General features: G+C 38.0%; 1 protein-coding gene across 2 annotated transcripts in view; it reads left to right on the top strand.

Annotated features, from left to right (window-relative positions):
* The window catches only part of adam22 (ADAM metallopeptidase domain 22), a 67,159-nt gene extending 41,733 nt beyond the window's left edge, over positions 1-25,426 (top strand). The window contains exons 11-31 of one of the 2 annotated variants that reach the window (XM_060861422.1): positions 415-581; positions 758-842; positions 942-1,032; positions 1,520-1,571; positions 5,953-6,052; positions 6,802-6,873; positions 8,136-8,228; positions 8,308-8,388; positions 11,131-11,181; positions 11,275-11,338; positions 11,452-11,557; positions 11,655-11,774; positions 12,206-12,374; positions 12,642-12,753; positions 14,325-14,415; positions 15,005-15,058; positions 15,204-15,311; positions 17,532-17,632; positions 18,137-18,203; positions 21,476-21,599; positions 22,840-25,426. In XM_060861422.1, the coding sequence (XP_060717405.1) occupies positions 415-581; positions 758-842; positions 942-1,032; positions 1,520-1,571; positions 5,953-6,052; positions 6,802-6,873; positions 8,136-8,228; positions 8,308-8,388; positions 11,131-11,181; positions 11,275-11,338; positions 11,452-11,557; positions 11,655-11,774; positions 12,206-12,374; positions 12,642-12,753; positions 14,325-14,415; positions 15,005-15,058; positions 15,204-15,311; positions 17,532-17,632; positions 18,137-18,203; positions 21,476-21,599; positions 22,840-22,860 (1,929 nt within the window). In that variant the 3' untranslated portion in view covers positions 22,861-25,426. Of the gene's footprint in view, positions 1-414; positions 582-757; positions 843-941; positions 1,033-1,519; positions 1,572-5,952; positions 6,053-6,801; positions 6,874-8,135; positions 8,229-8,307; positions 8,389-11,130; positions 11,182-11,274; positions 11,339-11,451; positions 11,558-11,654; positions 11,775-12,205; positions 12,375-12,641; positions 12,754-14,324; positions 14,416-15,004; positions 15,059-15,203; positions 15,390-17,531; positions 17,633-18,136; positions 18,204-21,475; positions 21,600-22,839 lie in introns of both variants that reach the window. The other variant, XM_060861421.1, reaches the window with a different exon arrangement.
* The last annotated feature ends 800 nt before the right edge of the window (positions 25,427-26,226 follow it).

Genomic DNA, 26,226 nt, shown 5'->3' with positions numbered 1-26,226 from the left:
AACCATTTGAAAATATCTGCACATTCAACTACAATAAAATATCTGCTCAGAAGAAAAAAGCCCATCTATGTGGCTTCCTCTTTGGTGGCTTACATAAGTATTTCATCCCTTAAACCTTTCAGACAAGCAACCGAGAGTCAATGGGTAATTCTCAACATGATGCTACCATCAGCATGCTTCACAGCGGGGGTGATGGTCTCAGGGTGATATCATCAATTGTGTAAACAAAGAATGCAGGGCTTTTAGCCTCAGCAGCCTTTGAGCACCTAAGAGTTGATTGTTTTGAGTTCTGAGTTTTAAAATGATTTCCACCAAGTATTTCTCTATCGTAACCTCTAGCACCAGTGTTTCAAAAATGTAACCGAGTCAGGTTTTTAATGAAGTGTTTGTTTTTGTTGTTACTTATATCTGTAGATTTTCAAGGAGCAACTGAACACCCGAATTGTTTTGGTTGCCATGGAAACCTGGGCAGCGGACAACAGGTTCAACATAAACGATGACCCGATGATCACACTGCGGGAGTTCATGAAGTACAGACGTGACTTCATTAAGGAGAAGAGCGACTCTGTCCATCTGTTCTCGTAGGTTTTTGCATGCACACACACACACACATACAAAAACACACACACACACACACACACACACACACACACACACACAGTTATCTTGTATCACACAGGGCACAACTAATGCCAGCCATTTGTTTTTGTGATTAAGCAAAAGGCCACACTAATAATTGCCGTTTTTTTGTCTCCAGGGGCAACCGCTTTCATAGCAGCTGGGGTGGAGCATCTTATATGGGAGGGGTGTGTTCACTGACTAAAGGGGGAGGAGTTAACGAGGTAACTGTTGATCAGATTTCTATCAATAGATTGCACCGTATAGAACTATAACACTATGCCATCCATCTCCATCCATAACCTCCATCATTGTCTTCTCAGTATGGAAAAACAGAAGAAATGGCCATCACACTGGCACAGTCGCTGGGACAGAACATTGGCATTTTCTCTGACAAGAAAAGAATACTAAACGGTATGATATATACCTATAACTATGCTAACTTTAACATTTAGAATCTGAATATTCAGAATGGTATTTGGGTCACAGTTGTTAACATATGTAACTGTACATTGTAAGAAAAAAGTACTTTGGTAGGATAAAGCTAGATTCAAGAAATTTATGTATGAACAATTACTATGAGAAACTTACTTAGTATGTCCCATAAACTTCACTTAGTGGTCAAAGTGTTACAGCACATCTGTGAAATGCTAATATTCCCAATAGTTTAATGCCATTATCTTGTTTGATTAAAAGACCTTATAGCTATATGCTAGCCATCTAAATTGTTAGAAGACTCTGCATCCATATTTCCTGGTTTCCTAGCAACAGTACTCTCATTACATTACTCACCTTATTGGGCAGTATATTACGTTTTCCTCTTTTCATTTGAACCTTTGTTAACTGAAAAAAGTTAACATTCAGAAGTAGTCTTTAATGACTGCCGGGTGTTTTTTCACAGGGGAATGCAAGTGTGATGATAAATGGTCCGGCTGCATAATGGATGATGTTGGGTAAGTTACTAATCAAGCGCATTTTCCCAAGAGCACACACAAACACACACATACGTACAGTACATACACATAAACATTCAAGCATATTGTTTGACAAGCATTCATGATGTCACTGAGTTATTTAGTCATGCTGTGCTTTCTATGTGTGTGTGTGTGTGTGTGTGTGTGTATTTAACACAAGCAATATACCATTGTATTGGGTTATTCACCTTTTTTAATATGCAGATCTCACTGTAAACAAATAAATGACTAAAATCTTGAGAAGATTTTCATTCTGAGCATCTGAGATGACATTCTGGCAATAAAAATATTTGGATTTGAAAATAAAATTAAGGTGACACAGACCTATGCTATTTCCAGTGACTTTTCATCCATTACTTCAAGATTGAAATGCAGTACTAATCATTTCCATTTTACGTGGGCTTTTAAATATTACAGAAACTTCTAGAAAGGCTTTGAGTCTTCTGTTGCTTTATCTGTGACAACAATTTTGACCCAGTCCTCATGATAAAGGGTTATTTTATATTCTATGTGTTTTGCCCCTCACAGGCCACCATGGAGTCTCAATTAGATTTTCTCCACATGCTTACAAAATAATAGATATATTTTGTATTTGCCAAAAAGATATACAGTCCACTGTCGTTTTGTCGCCCTTTAAGATGAATGTAAAATATGAATTAAACACAATTATTTACAAAAATAAAGCCTCTCTTTATTTTTCTATTCAGACAAAATTCTTTTCTTTTTTTTTTTTAAATCCCAGCAGAGGCTTTACTGAATTTATTAGTAATTAGCTTGCATTGTATGTGACATTTATTTTGTTTGTAGTTCTTAAATTTTTCTAAAAGGGTGCCAATAATTTTGGAGTTAGTTGTATGACGAAGCTATCATGGTGCAGGCATAAATAAAAAAACAAACAAACAATAAGATTTTATATTTGATATATCAGTTTAATATACATATACCTGGAATTTGTGCATTCTCTTTTGTATTTAAATACATTTTAGATTTTTTGAATAAATTAACATTTGATTAATGCTAAACAACTTTGTGTTCTGATTATCGATACTGAAAGTACAACGTCTCTAGTGGTCTCTCTAACGCTGCAGTTTGGACATGCTTGTGACGTTGTCAGTGTGTCTGTGTGTGTATTTGTCAGTGTGTGCGTATATGTTCACTCGTCTCTTTTAACACCTTTCTCGCCTCCCCTCAATCACAATTGGGAACAGCAGGTGAGCAGAAGCTTGGCCGTGACACGCTACTCGCTCAACCAATCAGCTGCTCGAGGGAGGGCCGTCAATCACCCAAGCCCTCCTCATTCCATCCAGTAGCATTCTGGCCGAGCCTCAATGCTCCACCTTGACAAAACTGAACCACAGAGATGGGAAAAGATACAGTGCGCTCCGTATACAGAGCCCTCTGTATTTTTTCTCCACAGTCTTTTTGTGTTGTAGTTCATATTTGTTTCTTTTTTTTATTGTATTTTTGCTCACAGCTCGTCGTTTTAACTGGAATGTTGGTTAATTGGGATTTTAAAAAAGATCCCTGATCGAAGCTTAAAATCATCCGTGTGATTCCATTCCCATTCAAGGAACCAATCAAGCTGTCAAAATTCCATTTAGTGTGCTTTTTAAACCCTGCACATTCATGCAATTATCTAATCAGCCAATCATGTTGAAGCAGAGCTTTTTTATATCCTGCAGATGCAAATCAAGGGCTTTAGTTAATGTTCATGTCAGAAATCAGAATGGGTAATAATACGTGTCTTTCCCAGTGTGGCATTGTTGTTGATGCCAGATGTTTGAATATTTTATATTAAACTGATGATCTCAGAAGGGTCAAAAAAGCATACAGTGTGCAGCAGCCCTGCAGTTTGAAACACCATGTTGATGCGAGAGATCCAATGAGAATAGCTAGACTGGTTATGACAGGAAGTCTGTATTAACAGCAATTAGCCCTCTTTACAACCTTGATGAGCAGAAAAGCATCTCAGAAGGCACATATCGATCCTTAAGGTGGATGAGGTACAACAGCAGACGCCTATGTCAGTTTCCACTCTTGTGAGCCAAGAAAAGCAACCTGAAACCACTGGACAGCTAAAAATAGAAATAAGGACCAGGCAAAAAAGGACCACTGTCCAGTTTTGGTGATGTGCCCATTGCATGAAGGTGCAGGTGCACATGTGTTCCTAATAAAGTGGCCAGTGGCCAGTGAGTGTATATGTATATGGAATTCACATGAAGATTAATTCTGTAGATGCCACAGAGCAATCTGTGCTGGATCCAGACATCATCACTGAACCTGTGACAGCTTGAGTCATGACTGTATGCTGAGCACGTTGGCTGAAACGTATCAGAATGAGACAGTGGTTTGTGCTCTTCACCTTCTGCTTTAAGCTTCTCAAGCAATACTTCTGCTCAGGGGTTCGACCCAAGTGGCTCATCCAAACATCTGTAAAAAAAAAAAATCTGTTAATAATATTAGCACAAATGATATCATTATAAAAGAATACTGTCATTGGCAGACTTTATGTGTATTGTCACTTGTGTTGGAGCCTTAAACTAAAGTATTATGAAAAGTCCTAAAGTCCTCCTAAATATGGTAGGCGGGGTTTGCTGATTTCTCCCAATAAGGAATCAAGCAGCCGTTTAAGCCCCACACACTTTTGTTTCTGACAGTGAAGGCGTTTACTGAAGGAACTCAAAGTTACTGTATTTATTAAATAAAATTATTATTATCCAAGTTCACTTAATATTTTACGGAAAGCAGCCTACAAAAAATGTCAATTTAATTCTAATCACAATTTGAATGAAAATGTGCTTCAGGGTGGTAACAGTAATTATCTAACAGAATGACCTGTAATGTTTTATTTCATTTTTCTTAATGCCGCACAAACAGACAAACAGAAAGACAGACAGAGAGATACTGTACATAGAACAGACAGGTATGGAGAGACAGACAGACAGACAGACAGAGAGACAGACAGGGCAGACAGAAACACACACAGACAGACACACAGACAAACAGAACAGACAGACAGGATAGGCAGACAGACATACAAAACAGACAGGAAGGACTGACAGACAGCGGGAAGACAGACGGGCAAGACAGATAGAACAAACAGGACAGACAGGATAGATAGACAGGCAGACGGGACAGTATAGACAGACAGATTGGTAAACAGACAGAAGTGACAGATGGGGCAGGATCAGGAACAGACAGGACAGACATAGAAAATAAATAAGCAGGGCAGAATATACAGACAGAGAGGAAGGACAGGCAGATAGGACAGGAAATACAGGATGGAGCAAACAGACAGGACGTAAAAAGCAGAACAAACCATGTAAACAGACAGACATATGGGATAGACAAGGAAGCACAGATTAAGACAGACAGGAAAAGAGAAACAGATAGGACAGACAGACAGGATTGAACAGATACACAAAGAGACACCAGTTATGCTGTATGGCTTTGAGGTAACAGAACACAGGAACAAGGAGAGCATTGCACATGTGGTGGTAAACAAATGGCAAAAACCTCCAACAAAGGGTGAGACACACAGCGAGCGACAGAGAAACGAGAAAGCAGTGTTGTCACTGAAGATGAGCGTGAGCAGAAGCGAAAGAGGGAGACGTGATTTGGCGAGCGTTCAGAGGATGGACTGCTGTGCATTATAGTCCCAGCGAACACTCTGGCTTTCTGACTCACAGCTAGCACTCATGACAGACCGGGTAGTCTATAATGAGATTGAGATTGACAACAAGAGCCTAATGCTAACCACACTGGAGACACACGTACATAGTGATGCATTACAAGTGCATCCTGTTGTCTGGTTCCTGGAGCTGAAGACACAGCGACCACTGAGATTTCTACACTTAAGATATTACTCTTATTTCATCTGTGTGACTTTGCTTAGTATTTGTAGCTATGGTTAATGTTCATGTTGGGTTGTTTTTTTCATTTCTAAACATTAAAATATGTTAATTCTACATAGAACCGTTGCGAATAGGGGTTTCTCATTATCTTAGAGATACAATTAAAAATTTAATGAATACTTCACAGGATTTGTTCTCAACACACATTATACATTTCTGTTTATTGCACCTCATATTTAATCTCTACAATAATTATGCACATCAACAGCATTGCTAACTCTAAGGTTATTCTTGGCATAGAAACACTAGGATTAAATAACAGAAAACGAAGGGATTAATGAGGATTAATTACTAATGATGTAACAGTACACACTTCCTCAAGATTTTATTACAGCTCAAGGCACAATTTAAAGTGGGGAGATTGCACAGATTATTATCATTATTATTTTCCTTTGTCCAGTCATCCAATTATAATATCACTCTATGGATTTTTGCCTTTCGTTTAGCTTCTATTTGCCCAAGAGATTCTCTGACTGTAACGTAGAAGAGTACCACAACTTCCTGTACAGCGGCGGAGGCTCGTGTCTCTTCAACAAACCTTCCAAGGTGAGCTTTTCTTTTCCACAGTTTCTTTATTGCTTTCTTGTATTCTGTGTAATATATCATTTCTGAGATCACTACTGCAATAACGTATGCAAACAAGCAATGTAACAAGCTGAACTCATAATGATACGGGTTCTGTAGAGTTTTAGACAGATGTCACATCATATTGAACTGTGAAGCTATAACACTGAACGAATGACATGGTGATAAATAACAGTGATCACAGTAAATAAAGAAGGAATAAAACTTCCCAAAGTGATGGTATTGAAATTTGCCAAGATTTACACTATTATTATTATTAATTAAAAATCAACACATTGTATTTTTATCTGTTTACAGTTACCTAATGTGATGGACCATCTGCAAAACAAGTTATTGGCTAAATAATGATATTATATCAATGCTGGTGTCTTTTTTTATAAGGAGATGTACACCATGCAGACACCATTGCCAATATTTCAATGTCGCAATGTATCTAAAATAACACTCTGACTATTTTTTCACTGGTCTGTGGATGTCTACAGTCAAGTTGCAGTTTATTTTGTCTTGAAATAACCTCACAGGATATAAATAGCTAGCAAGCCAGGCTTGTTAGCTGAAACTAGCTAGGACTGTTAAGAGGGTTTTTAGCACAGTGTTTTCATGAGCCTCTTTCTTTCGTAGCATTAGAAAAGCTAGTCCGGTTAGCTCTTTTATTATCCACTCAGGTTGTGCGAAAGCATCCTAACTTCCTCTTTTGTGTTTCTGTATAGCTTTTGGACCCTCCAGAGTGTGGGAACGGTTTTTTGGAGCCGGGAGAGGAGTGTGACTGCGGAACTCCAGCGGTGAGGTGTTTTTCAGCCATTCATAGACACTGGGCTTCATTTATCAAGCTGAATTGATTCCTTAATGTAATTGTTGGGCTTTCTTATGAAAATTATGAAAAAATCAGAATAACACTCAAATCCTTTTCATGCTTCAGACAAATTAGAGTGGTCCAGGTAACAGTAATCTGCCTTTAATGCTCTGAGACACTGTACTAGTTGTCTGAGTGTCTGATGAGTGAATGATCTGCTACATAAGAAAGCTGCAGTGTGCCATTTATAAAGAAAGAAGAAAATCAATGTTTCTGAAATATTTCAAGTCCCAGCTATTTTTTTTTGTGTTTTGTTTTGGTTTAATCAGACATTTACACACAACTTTATTAAACAAGTAATAAATGATGCCCAGTGACTCTTCAGACCTACAAAAACAATTGAAGAAAAACTTACTTATAATATATATCCTGTCTGCCATTTATTCTCTTTCTCTCTCTCTCTCTCTCTCTCTCTCTCTCTCTCTCTCTCTCACACACACACACACACACACACACACACAAACACTCTCTCACTCATGCTCTCTCTTTCTCTTTTTCTCTCTCACACACATACACACAATATCTCTCTCTTGCTCCCTTACACACTCTCTCTCTGCTTTCTCTCTCTCACACACACACTCACTTTCTCTCTCTATCACACTTTCTCACACATACACTCACATACTCTCACTCTCTCTCGCTCTCTCTCTCTCTCTCTCTCTCTCTCTCTCTCTCTCTCTGTCATACACCCACACCCACACAAACACTCTCTCTTTCATTCATACACTCTCTCTCTCTCTCTCTCTCTCTCTCTCTCTCTCTCTCTCTCTCACACACACACACACACACACACACACACACACACACACACACACACACACACACACACAAACACTCTCTCACTCATGCTCTCTCTTTCTCTTTCTCTTTCTCTCTCTCACACACATACACACACTATCTCTCTCTTGCTCTCTTACACACACTCTCTGCTTTCTCTCTCTCTCTCTCACACACACACACTCACTCACTTTCTCTCTCTCTCTCTCTCTCTCTCTCTCTCTCACTTTCTCACACATACACTCATACACTCTCACTCTCTCTCTCTCTCTGTCATACACCCACACAAACACTCTCTCTCTCATTCATACACTCTCTCACTCTCTCTCTCTCTCTCTCTCTCTCTCTCTCTCTCTCTCTCTCTCTCTTTCTCTTTCTCTCCCCCCACAATTTTTTCTTCTTTTCTCTCTGTAGGAGTGTGCTATAGAAGGAGAGAACTGCTGTAAGAGGTGCACTCTGACTCAAGGCTCTAAATGCAGTAATGGACTCTGCTGTAATAACTGTCAGGTATTAGCCATGTGTAGCCTTGAGCACCAGTTTGCTGGAATGGACTTGCCCAATGATAATGTGTGTGTCGTATCTGTAGATGGAGTTTATGGGTGTGATCTGCAGAGAGGCTGTGAATGACTGTGATATTCCAGAAAACTGTACTGGGAACTCAAGCCAGGTGAGGGCGCTCTTACATCTTACATGTTCCATACATCATTTGTGTTTTTAATGCAAGTACAACTGTGTAGTAAAGTGCCATTTTTGTGATATATTTATTTTAATGCTTTAGTTTATTATATCTATATAAACATTATGTAATGAATAAGACACAATGATAAGTGTTGTAATAGGAAAATAATCAGCTTCATAAAAACCAAAGTTGATTATTTTTCAATAAAAGCACATACTAAAGTGAACAATCTCTTAATATAGCTACACTATAATAAGGGTTGTGGAATGACTTACATATAAAACTTCCCTCGCACAATTTAGTCAAATATAAACTATAAGTATAACTTAATATAAAGTTAATAAGTCAAAGTACAGTAGGTGTGGTTTGTTGCAGAGAAAATGGAAAGTCCAATGCCATTTTTTAAATTTTTTCATCTGTTTACTGTTAGGATTAGACCCTAGTGCACTTCTGGTATGGGAAAAATAGTGGAATTGCCCCTAGGGTGAGCCTATGGTAGGTAAAACATGATAAGATATCCAATATAATGATGTCTGTAATTGAGGACAATGACCTATTATAATATAACATATGAATCTAACTTTTAATCAACAAACAGTTGTCTGAGTATATCTGACTGTAGAAAGGACATTATTCACAATAACATGCTCCGTTTATAACAGTTTATAATCACACCCTCTGGTGTCACCCAAATGAGGATGAGGTTCACTTTTGAGTCTGGTTTCTCTCAGGGTTTCTTCCTCTTCCATCTAAGGGAGTTAAATTGACGATAAATACAAACACATTTAAATATAAGTCTAATATTAATCTTGAACTTTTGTATAATAATAATCTTTGTATAATATCAATCATTTTGTACTGTGTTTCTTATGTTCTGTAACGCTGCTAAATTACTATAAATTATGCTGTGCAGTGCCCTATAGTGGCCCTGTAGGATTCCCCTGTGTTGAAGGATACATGATAAAGTGCCCTAATGAGTTCATTTCTATTAGAGAAAATAAGATGCACTGTCTTTGTCCCTGTCTGGGTTTAAATTTCATGTAGCCTCCATCATACACCTCTGAATTAGTGTTAATTTCGTCAGACGAGACGAGACGAAATATGTTCGTCAACAACCTTTTTTTTTATGACTAAGACGACACGATGACAAGACTGCACCACTGTCCAAAAACACTGACTAAGACTAAATTAACATACATTATTGTTGACGAAAAAAGACGAGACGAAAATGTTTTGTATAAAATAAAAACTAAGATAAAATCTCTCTTCATTTTCGTCTACAATTGTCTCTGCTTTTTCATCAGCTGTTACGCCTTTAAAATATTCACAACGAGTTCGCGGCTTCGTGATGTTGCTCAAGTTACAGGTCCGCGAAGCGGATCCCGCTTATTATATTGCTACCTACCAAATAAATCGATAATTTGACTCAAAATGATGATTTAAAAAGGAGTTTATTGATTTAAAAACGATTGTATTGCTTCCTCTAAAGAAAATAGTGCGCTCTGTCTCTACGGTTAGAATCCTGTGTGTCCATGGCAACGCTCTGTTTTTCATGGCAACGGTGTGTTATAGTTCGCAGCGGTCTGTTATCAAGAAATAAAATAGTGTGTAGAAAGAATTCGTCCACACGCCGCTCAAATAAATAAATAAATAAATAAAAACTCCTGAGCGCAAGTCCACCCTAGGTCTAGGCAGCTTTTTGTGTTAAATTATATTTCCTGTCGCTGCGCAGGCTCTTTTATTGTACATGACAGCTTATGTCCCGATGAACGGTCTTTGCATTACAATTAAAATCAGTATCAATAAAGTAAAAAATGTGATGTGCAGTCAAGTTTGAGTGTATGTATGCACTGTTTAAACGAGTGTTCTCAACTTCTCACTGATACTTTTGTGATTCGCGGAGTTTTGACAAGTTTTATAGCCTTGATATTGTTTCTTATTCAAAAGAGGTGACAGAAAAAACTCAGCACCCCCAACCTGAAACCTCTTCCCACACCTCTGTCACAATCACATCATAATCAAAATTAATAATTAGGCTTAAAAACAAATGTATATGTAAGGGAATCAAGTTTAACAATTACATGTAATATTGCTCCAAATATCATCAATAATGGTGTGTGCAATACATATATATTATACGTATATAGTATATATACACACATACAGTTTTGATCTTAGGATTTTCATTAAGTTATTTATTTCCACTATAACACTTGTGTTCCTGATATTATTGCATTTAATCAAGCCTCGTTGTATTTATTCTCACAATAGATTCCAGATGTGCTCAAGCTACAATTTTTTGACTAAAACTAGACTAAAATTAAAAGACTTTTAGTCGACTAAAACTTGACTAAGATACCTTGAGTTTTCTTTTGACTAAAACTAGACTAAAATGACGAGACTTTTAGTCGACTAAAACTAAGACTAACAAAAAAGATATGTGAATGACTAAATATGACTAAAACTAACAAGGACATTTGGCACAAGACTAAGACTAAGACTAAATTAAAAAAAGGTGACGAAATTAACACTACTCTGAATTAGCTTTTACTATAGTAACAGTAAGGTATGATTTACAAGTGCATTAGTATAAACTGTATTGTAAAGCCAGAACTACTAACACCTTTTGACCAATCAGAAATGACAATTCAACAGTACTATGTTTTAAATTCTAATAATTCATTTCCACATATTTATGCACTATCATCTCGTTTTTCTTTCTCTCTGCAGTGTCCTCCAAACGTTCACAAAATGGATGGCTACACTTGTGAAAAAGACCAGGTGACTATATTATGGGGCGTTCATTCATGTTGCTGCTAAATCGATGAGAAAATAATTAACGCTGCTGTGTCTTCTGTGCTGCTCTCGTCTCAGGGACGGTGCTTTAATGGACGATGCAAAACTAAAGACAGGCAGTGCAAGTACCTCTGGGGAGAGAGTAAGTGCAGAAACGATCAGTTAATCAGATCAACTTCTGTTAATTTCCGTGATTGACGTTTCCTTCGTGCCATCATTACATTTAAATGTAATTATGTTGAATCGTCCTTACAGAGGCGACGTCTGCAGATAAGTTCTGTTACGAGAAGCTAAACATCGAGGGAACTGAGAAAGGGAACTGTGGCAGGGACAAGGACACTTGGGTCCAGTGCAAAAAGCAGTAAGTGTGAATTTGAAAGTATGACATGGGAGAATTGTGTGTTGTTGTTACGAAACAGATGTGTTGATGATTTTGTGTGTGTGTCTGTGTGTTTTAGGGATGTGCAGTGTGGATACCTGCTGTGCTCAAATATCTCACCTGCGCCCAGACTGGGAGAGCTGCAGGGAGGCCTGACCTCATTTTCTGTGGCCCAACATAGCGCTTCACTAGACTGCAGGTAAACACACACACTTTAGTGCACACGCACACACACACACACACACACACACACACACACACACACACACACACACACACACACACACATTTGCTTAAACACTGCTGATATACTTGCAAACGCCCCTGGAATGTCACACACAAACACACAGATGGACTGCATGTACAAACTTATGGACACATCCATGGACTGCAAGTATACACACATACAGATAACACACACACACACACACACACACACACAGACATTTCAGTCAGCTTCAGAGCTCTCTGAACTGTACTGCTCACACACCTCATCCAGCTCAGTATTTGATAATTAGCTGGTTTATATCAAGAGTGAATATCAGGAGAACTGATAAAAGCTTGGCTGTACACTGAGCATTGTACTAATGGGTCACATTTTTCTTGTGTGTGTGTGTGTGTGTGTGTCAGTGGTGGACATGTGATGATTGACGGAGACACTGATCTGGGCTATGTGGAGGACGGCACAGCTTGTGGCACTGACCGTATCTGCTTCAACCACAAATGCCTCCCGGTTCAGGATTTCAACTTCAGCACCTGCCCCGGCACCACGGACAAGATCATCTGCTCCGGACACGGGGTATGTATGTAATGAACAACACACTCTACTTTCTACCCATTTACAAAATCAGCTACTTATATGCGGCTTTTGTTGAGAATTTCATTTCAAAGCCGGCCTGTATTTGAAACCTAACTGCTAAAAGAAAAACAGATCATTCAGGTGTCACTGCAGCATCTGAAATGTCCAAATTAAAATCTGAGCTTGTTATTATTTTAAAATTTTAGACTTTCTGAGACTTTGTCCCGAGAGTCTGTAACGATGCCGGATGTGTGTATCACTTTGCAGGTTTGCAGCAATGAGCTGAAGTGTGTGTGTCACCTGGGCTGGGCAGGTGAAGACTGTAACTCCTCATCACCTCTCAGCTACCTGGTGGTCGGACCTACAGCGACATCATCAGGTAAACTATCACACTGCCAATATCAGTTCACTTCACTCTCACTAACACCTAGACGTCTCATCAATCTATTTTGAAATTGTGCTTGAAATAAGATATTTCAATTTACTTCATTAATTGCAGGTTGTTGTAAGAAAAAGAATTAATAAAGTGGTTGTGTCAGAATTCCCATTTACTGCTACCACCTGCCAATCATACTATCAGTTACTACAACTACTTTTTTTTTAGTAACTGCATGTGTTTTTTAACTGTTTTATACAGTATATTTATAGTCCTGCACATCAACTTAGCAGCACTAATCGTTTTGACTTATCGATTACTTTTTATCCATTTATAATTACATACCTAAGTTGTGGAACGGCCAACGAAGCAAACCTTTTCATTTTCATTATAGCAGTTATAAACAGTCTTTCCCTCTCTTTAAGAAACTGTAGCTTATTATGCTACACAGAAATCTCTGACTGAATAGCGCTGGCACAGGAGACACCTTCTGTTAACGATAAATAATTTCTCCATGTTGTAAAGGTCTCGATATCCAGGATTGTTACACTAACCTATTAAAAGAAGCACATTATTAAGTAACACAGTCTGACCAATCAGAATCAAGTGTTCAACAGTGAGTGGTACAAACCCCTGATGTCTGTATTTAGTGTATATTTTTATTTGTCTGTTTTATTTGGATTGATATCTGTTTTCATGTTCATGGTCAGCTGGTGCTATTCACCAGTCACAGACCAAATGTTTTTCATTTTTCTTTGTTTCTGTTTCATAGCTTTCATTTTTACGCACTCATTCTTTGTCACCAGGCTTATGTCTTTTGCTGGAGTTTCAGTGAGTTCAGATCTGAGGTTGTTCTTCGTTGGGTGTTGTCGTTCTTTCCCCCCATTTTCTGCTTTATTCTCCCTACTGTCCATTGCCGTAAATTCTTCGACATTTAAACATTGTTTGCTGTGTGTCTTTGTGTGTGCGTGCCTGTGTGTGTTCTAAAGTGTTTGGCAATTCCCAGTTTTTCCTTATTGTTTTTTTATTCATTTATTGTTTTTATTCAGGTATTCAGGTTATGTCATTGACTTTTAAACTGCAAACAAATTCAGTATCTATCAGTATCAACAATAATTGTAAAAAGTATTTATGCCCCATTTTATTCCACTTATTCTTATTTGCTATTATTTCTAACACTTAAAAATTTATGGAAATTTGCCTAGCTTTATGGAAAAACGCACAACAACACGAGGCTGATCATCCAGCTAGTGCAAATTAGCTAGCATGCATTAATTATTAGCATAATACTAAAGTTCTCCTGAACACGTCTTTACTAGCAGTATTATTTAAAACTGGGCAAACAGTAGTTTTTAGATCCACTGTCACTACGACATAATATATACAAGAAAAATATACTGAAAGTTCTTTAAAGCTATAAAGTATCTGGGGTTTGTATTGTTTTCTGATGTTTGTGTGAATGAATTAATTCCATTTCTGTGCTACTTGGAAAACTAGAAACATTTTCAGTGTGTTTGTGTGTGTTCATTGCTGCAGTAAACATGGTTTATCTTTATTTTTTACTCAACATTTAGGCATCATCAGTACCAACATCATCATTGGTGCCATTGCAGGATCTATTCTGGTTCTGGCTCTTATATTAGCAATATCTGCCTGGGGCTACAAGTAAGTATTTTGCTAATCATCTGCACTTTTAGCCTCTTCTTTTTCTGAACTGCTCTCTTTACTCTGGAAATTTTGCCCCCTTGTTGTTTAACAAAATCTCTCTCTCTCTCTCTCTCTCTCTCTCTCTCTCTCTCTCTCTCTCTCTCTCTCTCTCTCTCTCTCTCTCTCTCTCTTCTAAATAATCTTTTATGTCAATCTCCCAATTCACTTTTCGTAGCCTCTAACAAGCTAAAATGCTAATTCTTCAAATGACTCTCTATCTTTCATAACAGTACATTAATAAATGGTTACTAAGAGATAAATGGTAATTGATATCACCCTTTCCTATTTAATTCTTAGACAAATAAACAAAAAATTACCTCAGAATCTTTACTCTAAGCCTTACTGCATTAGCATTGCTAGCACTATCAGATGGCTAATAATGCTAGCTCTGCTGATACTGAACAAAAGGCTAGTTTTAGGTAACGTAAAATGTAAATAATATTTAATTGTTTTAATTTACTACATTTAATTTAGAAATATATTTTTCTTATTTTTACAAATTCATAAATGTTTAGTGTTATTTGTATTTTTTTTTTATCTCATGCAGGACTTACAGACAGCAGCAATTTGCAGAATCTGATGTGCATCGACGATTCTGTCGGTTCGTCAAACTTTTTTTTATATTTTTAGAAATATTATTGAAATACTAGTGTGTACATATCCACTATATGCTGTGGAATTGATATCTATATACACTGTATTTCATGTAACAGTATTAATTCAGGCCCTGCTCATGTAATCCTTAGACAAATGCCACCGGGTGATTACGTAAAGAAGCCGGGCGACGCCGACTCTTTCTACAGCGACGTGCCGCAGGGCGTAAGCTCCAACTCAGGCAGCAGCTCCAAGAAGAGGTCTGCTTATCTGTCTCACCTGCAGATCTACACCTCCATCCCCTCCATCAGCCAAAACATCTCACTGTTTGGCTTCAGGTGTGCGCATGTGCCCATTTTCATCCTCACCATCCTCATCATCAGCCTCAGTCCCGAGCAGCACAGTGATGAACACTTCAGCATAGTGTAGCTTACTTTAAGATTTCCAAAATGACTGAGTGAGCATGGCTCAGTCCTAAATGTTCAAGATCACAGGCTGTTTTTTTATTAGAGCATAAACCATTTCAGGAGAAACATTTTACATGATATGGTTAAAAAATATATATAAAAATATGGTTAGCACGTTCGCCTCACACCTCCAGGGTCGGGGTTCGATTCCCGCCTCCACCTTGTGTGTGTGGAGTTTGCATGTTCTCCCCGTGCCTCGGGGGTTTCCTCCGGGTACTCCGGTTTCCTCCCCCGGTCCAAAGACATGCATGGTAGGTTGATTGGCATCTCTGGAAAATTGTCCCTAGTGTGTGATTGCGTGAGTGAATGAGAGTGTGTGTGTGTGCCCTGCGATGGGTTGGCACTCCATCCAGGGTGTATCCTGCCTTGATGCCCAATGACGCCTGAGATAGGCACAGGCTCCCCGTGACCCGAGGTAGTTCGGATAAGTGGTAGAAGATGAATGAATGAATGAATGAATGACTTAATCCTTAGTATTAGCTGAAACAAATCAGTTTTTTAAAATGTAAAACTGCAGATAAGTAGAACTTAAGAACTTAATATCCTTGTTATGGAACCGGACAGAAGACAGATGATGCAAAAGTCTGGATCCACCACAAACAATTATGTCTCTTTAATTAATACTAATTATTAAAAACAAATCTAATCTGTATATTATATGGCCTTTAAATATCTTCTAAATGTCTTTTCATTTCATTTATATAATAATAATTAGAGAGAGAGAGAGAGAGAGAGAGAGAGAGAGATGTTAAGTGTTTTGATATCTGTGATATATATTTTAGATAGATTTAAGTTAATAGCTGGTAGTAATTAAGGTTGTATTTGAGGAACAAACAGGTTTTGCTATTAAATTGAACCCTTTTTAAGTTCTTACTGGCTTCCATTCCACCAGTTTACTTATGTAAATTGTCTTATCAGACATTTCCCTAATAAAAATTAATTACTTTACGGCCGCAGATCTGATATAAAATTCGTCAGGACAGCGTTGGCTTTCATCATGAGAGATTTTTGACACTATTACGTTAAAAATGATCTTCAAACGGTACTTAAAGACAACTTTCTTATGTACATTCACTTGGGGCATATGAGAGAGCAGGAATAGGTTTGATTTCATCATTTACTTTGACGAATGATTTTTTATGAATAAATTGCCCCAAATAGTAAGTAAAAAGTAAAAACAAATACTTACGTAAAAAAAAAAAAAATAAAAAAAAAAAAATACAACAAATTCTTAAATCCCTGAGTGTCTTCTTTCGTATGATCCATTAACCATCACTGTGGAATGGGACATGACAAAGACATTCAATGCTTAACATGAACAAAACATGGTCTCTGGTGGAAAAAAGAGATAAATATAAATATTGTGTAATGGAATTTTTATAAATAATTTTGTTTATAAGAATTCCAGACTCAAAGATTTAAAAGAAGTAAAAATAGACACACACACACACACACACACCTACACAAATAACTGAGCAACTCCTAAAGTCAGTATTTGAGCTCAGCCTCATAGATCTGTATAAACTGGCTGCTAAATGTTTAATACATGCTTTATAACAGCTGTATAACATGAAGGAATGTGTGCTGCTCAAACTGGGTCTGGTTTCTGTTTACTTCTTAAACTGCAATGACTCTGTCCTCTCTCTGTGTCACTGAAAAGCGTAATACAGCAGGTTGTTGTATCACCTGAATAACATAGTCACAGTAAGTAAGCGATCGTCTTTCATCTCGGTCGGTCTTTTCTTTCATGCTGTACGCTGGGTTCGTGGTCATTTCTTCGTCTCTTTCATCCTGCTTTTCAGAGTCATGTGACGTCCTCTGTCATTCACACGCTCCTGCCATTTACTTCATTCATTATATCACTGCTCCCTGTTCACGTCCTGTCACTCCACCTCTGATGTGTTCGTCTGTCTTGTAGAGATCATGTCAGTTATGTGTAATAAGCTGTAAAGCTCTCTCTAACTTGTATTCGTTGTAATTGTGTCTGTGGGTCTGTGGGGCTTTGCGCTGAAGGTCCAACGGTTTGTCCCATTCCTGGAGCGAGAGAATCCCAGATGCCAAGCACATTTCTGATATCTGTGAAAACGGACGGCCCAGGAGCAACTCGTGGCAAGGTAGCACTCAGATATGCAGGAACTTTTTTATAAATACATTAACAGTACATACATTACAGTCACTTGCTCACTCACTCACACTCCCTCTACCCTATAAATGAGCTATCACGTCTAAACTAGTTCAACTAGACAAGAAAATAAATAATGTCAGTTTGCTGCCTTTCCATCTGACACACTCATAAGGCTTGGTAGATCTGATAACAGAGAAAAGCTTTATACGTGAATAATATCTAGTCACATAATGCAACAGATCAATGACCTGAAAGCAAAAAAAAAAAAAAATCAGGACAGAATCTTTAAACATATTTGAAGTCATTATGAAGTAACACTGTTAAAGGAGCCAATAGAAATGCAGCACTTTTTCATCCCTTGAGTAGACCTGAGAGCAGTTAGAGACAATTAAATACAAGGAGCACCTGCTATTACATAGGAGCTTTGTACAACAGTCTCATTAGTGCTTCCATGTCTAATGCACACCGTGTTGTTTTTTTCCACTGTTTTTAGGGAATATCAGCGGCAACCGGAGGAAGATGAGAGGAAAGAAGTTCCGTCCTCGTTCAAACTCCACAGAGTAAGTCATGAGTTAATGCATTTCCTAAAACTGTCAGGGAGTTCTGTCTCCATCCAGTATAGACTAGGAGTAGTCCAGTAGAATCAAAAAGTCTTATTCTGCTACAACAATTTATTATGAAGGACAAGAGACAAATCAGTCTCAAATATAAGTCTGTATCCGTAATCTTCCTTTAGATTTGAAAATATACCTGAACATCCTGTTTGCACCAAACTAGTGTTGATTAAATGATACCTATGACTGTGAAATGTATCAACCTGACAATTCCTACCCACAATTCACCTCTCCTCTATCACACGACAACCAGAGACCGGGGTAAAGACACAGTCTGAAGCACATCTTATCAACTGCTACATAGGGCAGCATAGGATAGTCAGAGGAAAGCACTGTCTGCCATCTTCTGCATACTTGAGCTTATAGATTGACAGAGGGGAGAGAGAGAGACAGAGAGAGAGAGAGAGAGAGAGAGAGAGAAAGAGAGAGAGAGAGAGAAAGAGAGAGAGACTAGGTCACCCCTCCCACCCAGAGACCAATTTTGCTCTCTTGGATACCAGAACGCAGTAGCATCATCATGATTCAAGCTCAATAATAATAATAATAATAATAATAATAAGAAGAAGAAGAAGAAGAAGAAGAAGAAGAAGAAGAGAAATTAATTATAAAGTGAAGTTATAGAGGAAGTAACAGGAAGTCTTTTAGTTTGGATTCCTGTTTAATTTAAATACTTTAAATTGAATAATAATGACAATAATAATAGTAGTAATAATAATAATGATAATAATAATAATAAAAACATTTTAGTTTATTAATTCTATTCTATGTGACCGAATTTGGAAGGAAAACACGCTGTAATTAACACAGCATACAAAAATTGACAATAGAGCATTACTGGAATAGTAATTATACATAATAGATATAATAATAGATACAATATATTAGATATAATATATATTTAATTATATATAATAGATAGATTGTTTTTGTCAGTCATTATTTCTAGACTTGGTGTCCTCGACCAAAAGTGTCTGGTCTTCCCTCATTCTGTGGTTCTTTCCCTCGTGTGTCTTTGGGCTGTAGGGAATGTCGGTGCTGTGCTCTGCTGTCCTTTACCAACTCCTTCTCCCTTCTCTTTTCTCTCACCTGTCTTTCTCCTCCACTCTTTCTCACTTCCTGTCACTCTTTCTGTGTTCATCCTCATTGCTCCTTCCCCACCTCCTCCTGCAGGTATTTAACCCCTTGCTCCAAAACAGACTATTATGTAACTGAATGGGTGGAAGATGTGAATAAAAACACTGAGGGACCCTATATTAGGTATTACCTCAGATTGCTTCGTATTTCTCCCCGTATTCATTTTGCTTTTTTTTTTTTGAAGTTTTAAAGCTACACACAGGGTTTCCTTTAAGGGCATCCTTCTGATTATTACCTTGATTAAAAACAAAGATCAGTATTATAAAATAAATGCTGTTAGCTCAGAGGCTGACCTTATGAAACTCAGAAACGTGGACATCATGAGAGTGTGTACACATTCAACAAACCTGTTCTGACTCTCTTCATCAGGTAAATGTTTATTCAAGGGCAAGCTGTGTTTCAGTATTGTTTTAGTAGTGATGTTGACTTCCTGTCAAAGTTCAAGGAGTGGCCAATATATATTATAATAATAAATAATAATAATATATATAATATATAATAATATAATAAATCTATCTATCCATCCATCCATCCATCCATCCAGTTGTATGTCTATCTATCTATCTATCTATCTATCTATCTATCTATCTATCTATCTATCTATCTTTCCATCCATCCATCCAGTTGTATGCCTATCTATCTATCTATCTATCTATCTATCTATCTATCTATCTATCTATCTATCTATCTATCTATCTATCTATCTATCTATCTGTGTATGATTATCTATCTATCCATCCATCCATCCATCCATCCATCCATCCATCCAGTTGTATGCCTATCTATCTATCTATCTATCTATCTATCTATCTATCTATCTATCTATCTATCTGTCTATCTATCTATCCATCCATCCAGTTGTATGCCTATCTATCTATCTATCTATCTATCTATCTATCTATCTATCTATCTATCTATCTATCTATCTATCTATCTATCTATCTGTGTATGCTTATCTATCTATCTATCCATCCATCCATCCATCCATCCAGTTGTATGCCTATCTATCTATCTATCTATCTATCTATCTATCTATCTATCTATCTATCTATCTATCTATCTATCTATCTATACTTGTGTCACTAATTTTGGGATATAAACCTTTTTATATTACACTAATGTGTGATACTTTGAGTCCTCGGGCACACTGGTGTCCCCCCTCACAGCGTCTTTAGTATCTTACCCCATTCTTTGTGATTTGGAGCTTATTTTTCTCTAGTCACAGTTGATTTCCTCCTCCAACACAAATACACTCCTTGTTCTATATTTTCCCTTCATAGAACTAACCCAAATTTGCCCTAAAATATTCCTTCCTAGCTCTATGATGTCATCTTACCAACTTTGCTTATAAAGTACTGCACAAGCCCTTAAGGTGGTACGAGGATGCTCCTCAGTCAGCAAAGATTTTTATTGGAACACAGCCCCCTTGGAAAAAAAAAATGAACAAGAAACTGATTTGTGCATTTCAGGTTTCCTGAAACAGTACATTGTGCTCTCAGAGACAAAATTCAAATCATCAGCTAATGAGTTCATCCTCATTGTTCCAGAGAGATGTCTGTTTGGTGAATAGGAATCGCGAACGAGGGATAAAGCAGAAAATGTGACTGATTCAAAGTGGATTGTGTTGTTTAGATTTCTGCTAAAAGGAAAGACAAGTTTAGTAGCTTAATGGAAAAGTTCCACATCATTAGATTGTGTTAAATACTTTCATTTACAGATCTCTCCATTTTTTATTACTAACATTATCTCTTTACCGCACAAGATACTCTTCGGCTGTCCTGCATGCTTACTGTTCTGTGTGCTTGTCTTGTCTTGTGTCATGTCCTTGTCCTTGTCCGTGAGCATCAACCCTATTCTCTGTAAATCCGTGTTGTTCACAGGAGCATACTCAACACTATCATATAATATTCCTTAATATAGCATATATTACATAATATTACATAATATAGCATTAACATATTTTATCAACTCGCATTGACCTCTGACCTCTCTCACGGTTCAAAAGTGGCAGCTTCTGACCTAGACTGAGACATAACAAAAGTTATACAACGAAGCTAATTCTAGTGATTTGTCTATGGATGCAGGACGCTGTCTCCTGCCAAGTCCCCAACCTCATCCACGGGGTCAATCGCCTCGAGCCGAAGATACCCGTACCCGATGCCACCGCTACCGGACGAGGAGAGGAAGGCCAACAGACAGAGCGCCAGGGTGAGACACGGATCTTACCGGGAAAACAAAGTGTTTGAGTTTTTAGGGCTGAGCTTTTCACCAGTAGATATATACTATATACTGTATACTAACAGCAGAACATGACATTCAGTTTAAGAAAACAAGGATTACTTAAAAAAAAAAAAAAAAAAAAAAAAAAAAAAAAAAATTTTTAAGTCTGGTTGGAATTTTTTCCTAAGTTTGGGAACATTATACACATAACTTTATTACAAGATTAAATTAAGCTTTTATTTCTACACTGTTGAGACACTAGATAGGACAAGAGGAAAAGGGAAATTTAACAGCACTATTCAAAATGGAGGACTGTTTAAAACATAAACATACAACGTGGATAAATGTAAATGTCCCTCATCATAAAAGCTGTTTTTAGAACATTGTGCTAATTTCACCTTAAACTATTGAGAGCTATTCTGTGAATTGAAAAAGCTTCAGTTAAGAACCATGGTTTATTTTTTGCAGGGTTTATCGCTTGATACTGATTTCTAAAACGACACATTTTCATTATCGGTTCAGCTTGAAAGCCAAATTAGGACATACGCTAACAGTGCATCTTTATGAATTTATCTTATTTTTACATTTACATTTACATTTATGGCATTTAGCAGACACCCTTATCCAGAGTGACTTACAACTGAGCAACTGAGGGTTAAGGGCCTTGCTCAAGGGCCCAGCAGTGGCAGCTTGGTGGACGTGGGGTTCAAACCCATCACCTTCCGATCAGTAGCCCAACACCTTAACCACTGAGCTACCACATCCCCCATTTTAATGCTGTTCAAATGTTCAAAACACTGTATAATACTGTACTGTGAGCTGCTTTAACAATAAAAAACCCATTAGAAGGATCTGTGTATTTCTATTTCAGGAAAGTATTTGTATGTCGGAAAATCTCGCATTCTACCATCAAAACTCATTAACCAAGCACATTCACAGCTAAGTAGTGAAATAGCGCCCTCTGTTTGTGGTCGCTAAATATTCCAATAATGTAGCTCATCCAATGCAGCGCAGCAGCTACCACACACACACACACACACACACACACACACACACACACACACACACACACACACACGTGACTTCTGCTGTCCTAAATGAATACAGCTTTTCTGATATTTATCCTTATTAATATATGGATTTGTTTCTTGTGTGTATGCAAATAAATCCATCAGACTTACAAATCGGACGTTTGTAACGATTCTCTGTTGTCATTTTTGTCTTTCAGCTGTGGGAGACGTCAATATAAAGAGGCTCCTTGGATCACTCTGCAAAATCTCCGTAAGGACTACACATTCCTCCGCTTTTATACAAACGAGAAAACTAACAAACAAACAAAAAAAAAATACAAAAACTAATGAATTCAAACTGAAGAATTGAAGTCCTCCAGGATTAGCGGGTCCAGAGCGGGGAGAGAGCGCTGCGACGAAGAGCACGGCCGTCATCCTCTCATCGCTGCAGTCGTCCATGACGAAACAGAGGGACTGGCTTGGGTCAAAGGTCAAAGCCAGGCACTGCTGCAGTCTGGTGCTCATCCGCACGAGGCAGGGAATATCAGACTGCTAATCCCGCACCTTTGATCTTGCCCTGCCATCCTTTTTTTGGGGGGGCCAAACAACAGCCTGTCCCTAACTTCCTCCCTCTCGTCCTCCTCCCTCTCACCCTCTCATCCAGCACCAATAATGTCTTGTGATTGGTGTCCTTGTAGCCATGTTGAGAGAAGGTCATCCAAAACCTCCTGGATGTTAACGTTTTTTCGAAAGCACGTAGAAACTTTCCAATGTATGCATGAGAATACATGTTTATCAACTCCTTGTAGTGCTAAAGACGACCACGATGACGAAAAATAATATTTGAACAAGCAGGCTAGGGGACAGCATGTCTCAGAGGGCATTTCTGTAGGCTGGCAAGATTTCATTTTTTTAAGGCTTTTCTCTACTCACACAGTGTATCAGCGCTAACGCTAGCAAACAATTCCAGCCTTGCCACACGCGCTCTCTTATTTCCTCACGTGTGTAAATATGTATAGATCTCCGACAGTGAAATGTGTGCTCGTTTTTTTTTAAATGCTTTTTCTTATTGCTTTATTTTATGGTCACTCAGTAGGTTTTAGAAGAAACATTCACCGCTTCTTGTTTGTACGTTTGTACGATCACTGTATAAGCCTTTCTTGTTCTTCATTGTTTTTGATCCTTCGATGTATCTCCCTAATCCTCGAACAAGCTTCTTTCTACGTTTTGCTTTGTAACTTATCTGATGCCGTCTGTAAGAATACGTTTGTAGTGCGGGAAAGGGCACAGTTGAGCTCTGAAGCTAAATTCTTTGCAGAAGGAAACAACTGTATATTTGTATGTTTTTGTCTCATACAATACAGAAAAATGTCTGAAGTACGATCACGTTGCCATTTTCAGTTGTTCGGTGTTGAGTGGAGTGTCACGGGATGTGACACTAAATGTCTAAATGTTTTTTTTTTGTCCTTGATGAAAGATCTACTTTCCTCACGAAAGAACCATAAATCTGGCCTCAGCACATACATGCGAACACAACATGGTGTAAATGAGGAACAAACCGGCACCACGCAGTTGCTTGGTATGACATCTGCCAGGACTTGGCACCTTGGCACCTCTACAACCGAGTCATGCCTCAGCTGATACGTTTCAAAAATGGCTGACTCAGAGAAGCACCAATCATTATGGAAATTGTCATCATCATCGACACAACAGCGCCACCTGCAGTACCGCAGAACTCGCATCCACCAATAAATAAGAAAACATGAAGCAAAGCATACGCAAAGTTTGTAAATATGTTTTTTTTTTTGGGGGGAATGTGCGCACAAAGACCCCTAACAGACTTCATTTCCACGTGAAGTATGCTGAAGCTTTCCTAAGGATGAAGACTCCGTGAATGTTGCTCAGTATTGTACTTGTAGTATCGCATCTCATCTCATAAAACCCTTACACACCTCATCTGTACATAACCTTCATGTTCACTAAATCCCGCTGTCTGTATTCATTCAGTTTCTTTTCCCCGCCATCCTGAGCACGGATTCACACCGCATTCACTCACAACCACGTGTCAAAACTCATTTCTTTTCCATCCCTGTATGTAAACCAGACAGCAATTAAGTGCATTACGATTATTATTATTACATTAAGTACTTTGTGTATACAGATACGGATTAGCACAGATACACACACACACACTCGTTTTAATCAGCGTTAAAAAAAACTGCATGGCTCAATGTGGTGTTGAAGAAGGCTGAATCCAAAGGCACCTGAAAAAAAAACAAAAAAAAAACAAACATCTCAAGCAATACTTTCAGCACTACACTGTCCTCGTGCCCATCAGCGTCGCGACATCCACGTGCAAATAGAAACCAGATAACGAGCAAGTCCTGAAAGGATTCTTAGAGCAAACACACTCTTGAATGTAATTTAAGCCGGCGATTTACAGCAAAACTGCCTTCATTACAAAAATAAAAATAAAAACACACGTCACGATCCAGCGAGCACGTAGATCCACGTTCTTACTTTCTATCCATCACGTCATCAGCCACGTTTCAAGGTTGTATTCTATGGTGAACGAAAAACATACGAGTGGGATGGGAGGTCTGCACCCGCTTCAGGAGACGTCATAAATGCCTTACGTTTGTCCGTTTCACGATCACGATCTCTCTCTCTCTCTCGCTCTCTCTCTCTCATCCTCTGTTCTCTTTCGCAGTATGCTGTTTGTAAACTTAATACAAAGTGATCGGCGCCCATATTTTTCCTTACAGTTATCATTCAGTATTGTAATATATTTAATACAAAATAAACCTTTCATTGACACCAGATCCGGTGTGTGAGCGGTGTGTGAGTCTGATGGTCCAAGAAAACCCAAGCAGTATAACCATATTAAATTAACCACATTGTACATTTCTACAAAATTAGGCATTTATTTCATTTTTAGTGTTGGCTCCGTTTTCCTATAGCTCAAAGCCTATAGCTCATGTCAACCTGGTAGAAATATGAGAAATATAACAAAGCTTTATGGGTCTAATAAATATCCATGATTTTATTTATTTATTTTACAGTTCAATTTTACGCCATTTATCCAGAGCTACGTACAAAAGTGATTTGAGGTCTGGTTCAATAGGCCACAGACTAAAGATACAAGAGTCTTAAACTTGGTAAGTAATATAGCATACGGATAATAAAGTTAATAAAATTTAATGAAAAAGTGAAAGTTTAGTGAAAAAAAAAAGTGCTGTTTTTTTAATTGTTTACCTGAAAGAAAGCAGGTCTTTAGTTAGGACTTTAGATGTCATTTGAAGACACTCAGTGATTCAGACATTTGGACATCATGGGGAAGATGATTCCACCACCCATTTGCCAGAACAGAGAAGAGTCTAGATGCGTACCTTCCTCGTACCTTGAGAGATCAGTGCTGGTAGATCTGAGCGTGATGATTGCTTTGAGGTAAGATAGTGCGAGTCCATTTGTTGGCATTGTACACAAGCATCAGTGTTTTAAATCTAATTTGTACAGCTACCAGAAGCCAGTGGATGGAGCGCAGAGTACCGTAAAGACACATACAACAAAATGTCTTCAGTGAAACATTTATTTACATCTTATTA

Source organism: Tachysurus vachellii, chromosome 25, assembly GCF_030014155.1.
Source record: "Tachysurus vachellii isolate PV-2020 chromosome 25, HZAU_Pvac_v1, whole genome shotgun sequence".
In the NCBI taxonomy this organism is placed as follows: domain Eukaryota; kingdom Metazoa; phylum Chordata; class Actinopteri; order Siluriformes; family Bagridae; genus Tachysurus; species Tachysurus vachellii.
Note: the sequence above shows the minus strand (reverse complement) of the source record. Positions and strands in the feature narration are given on the sequence as shown.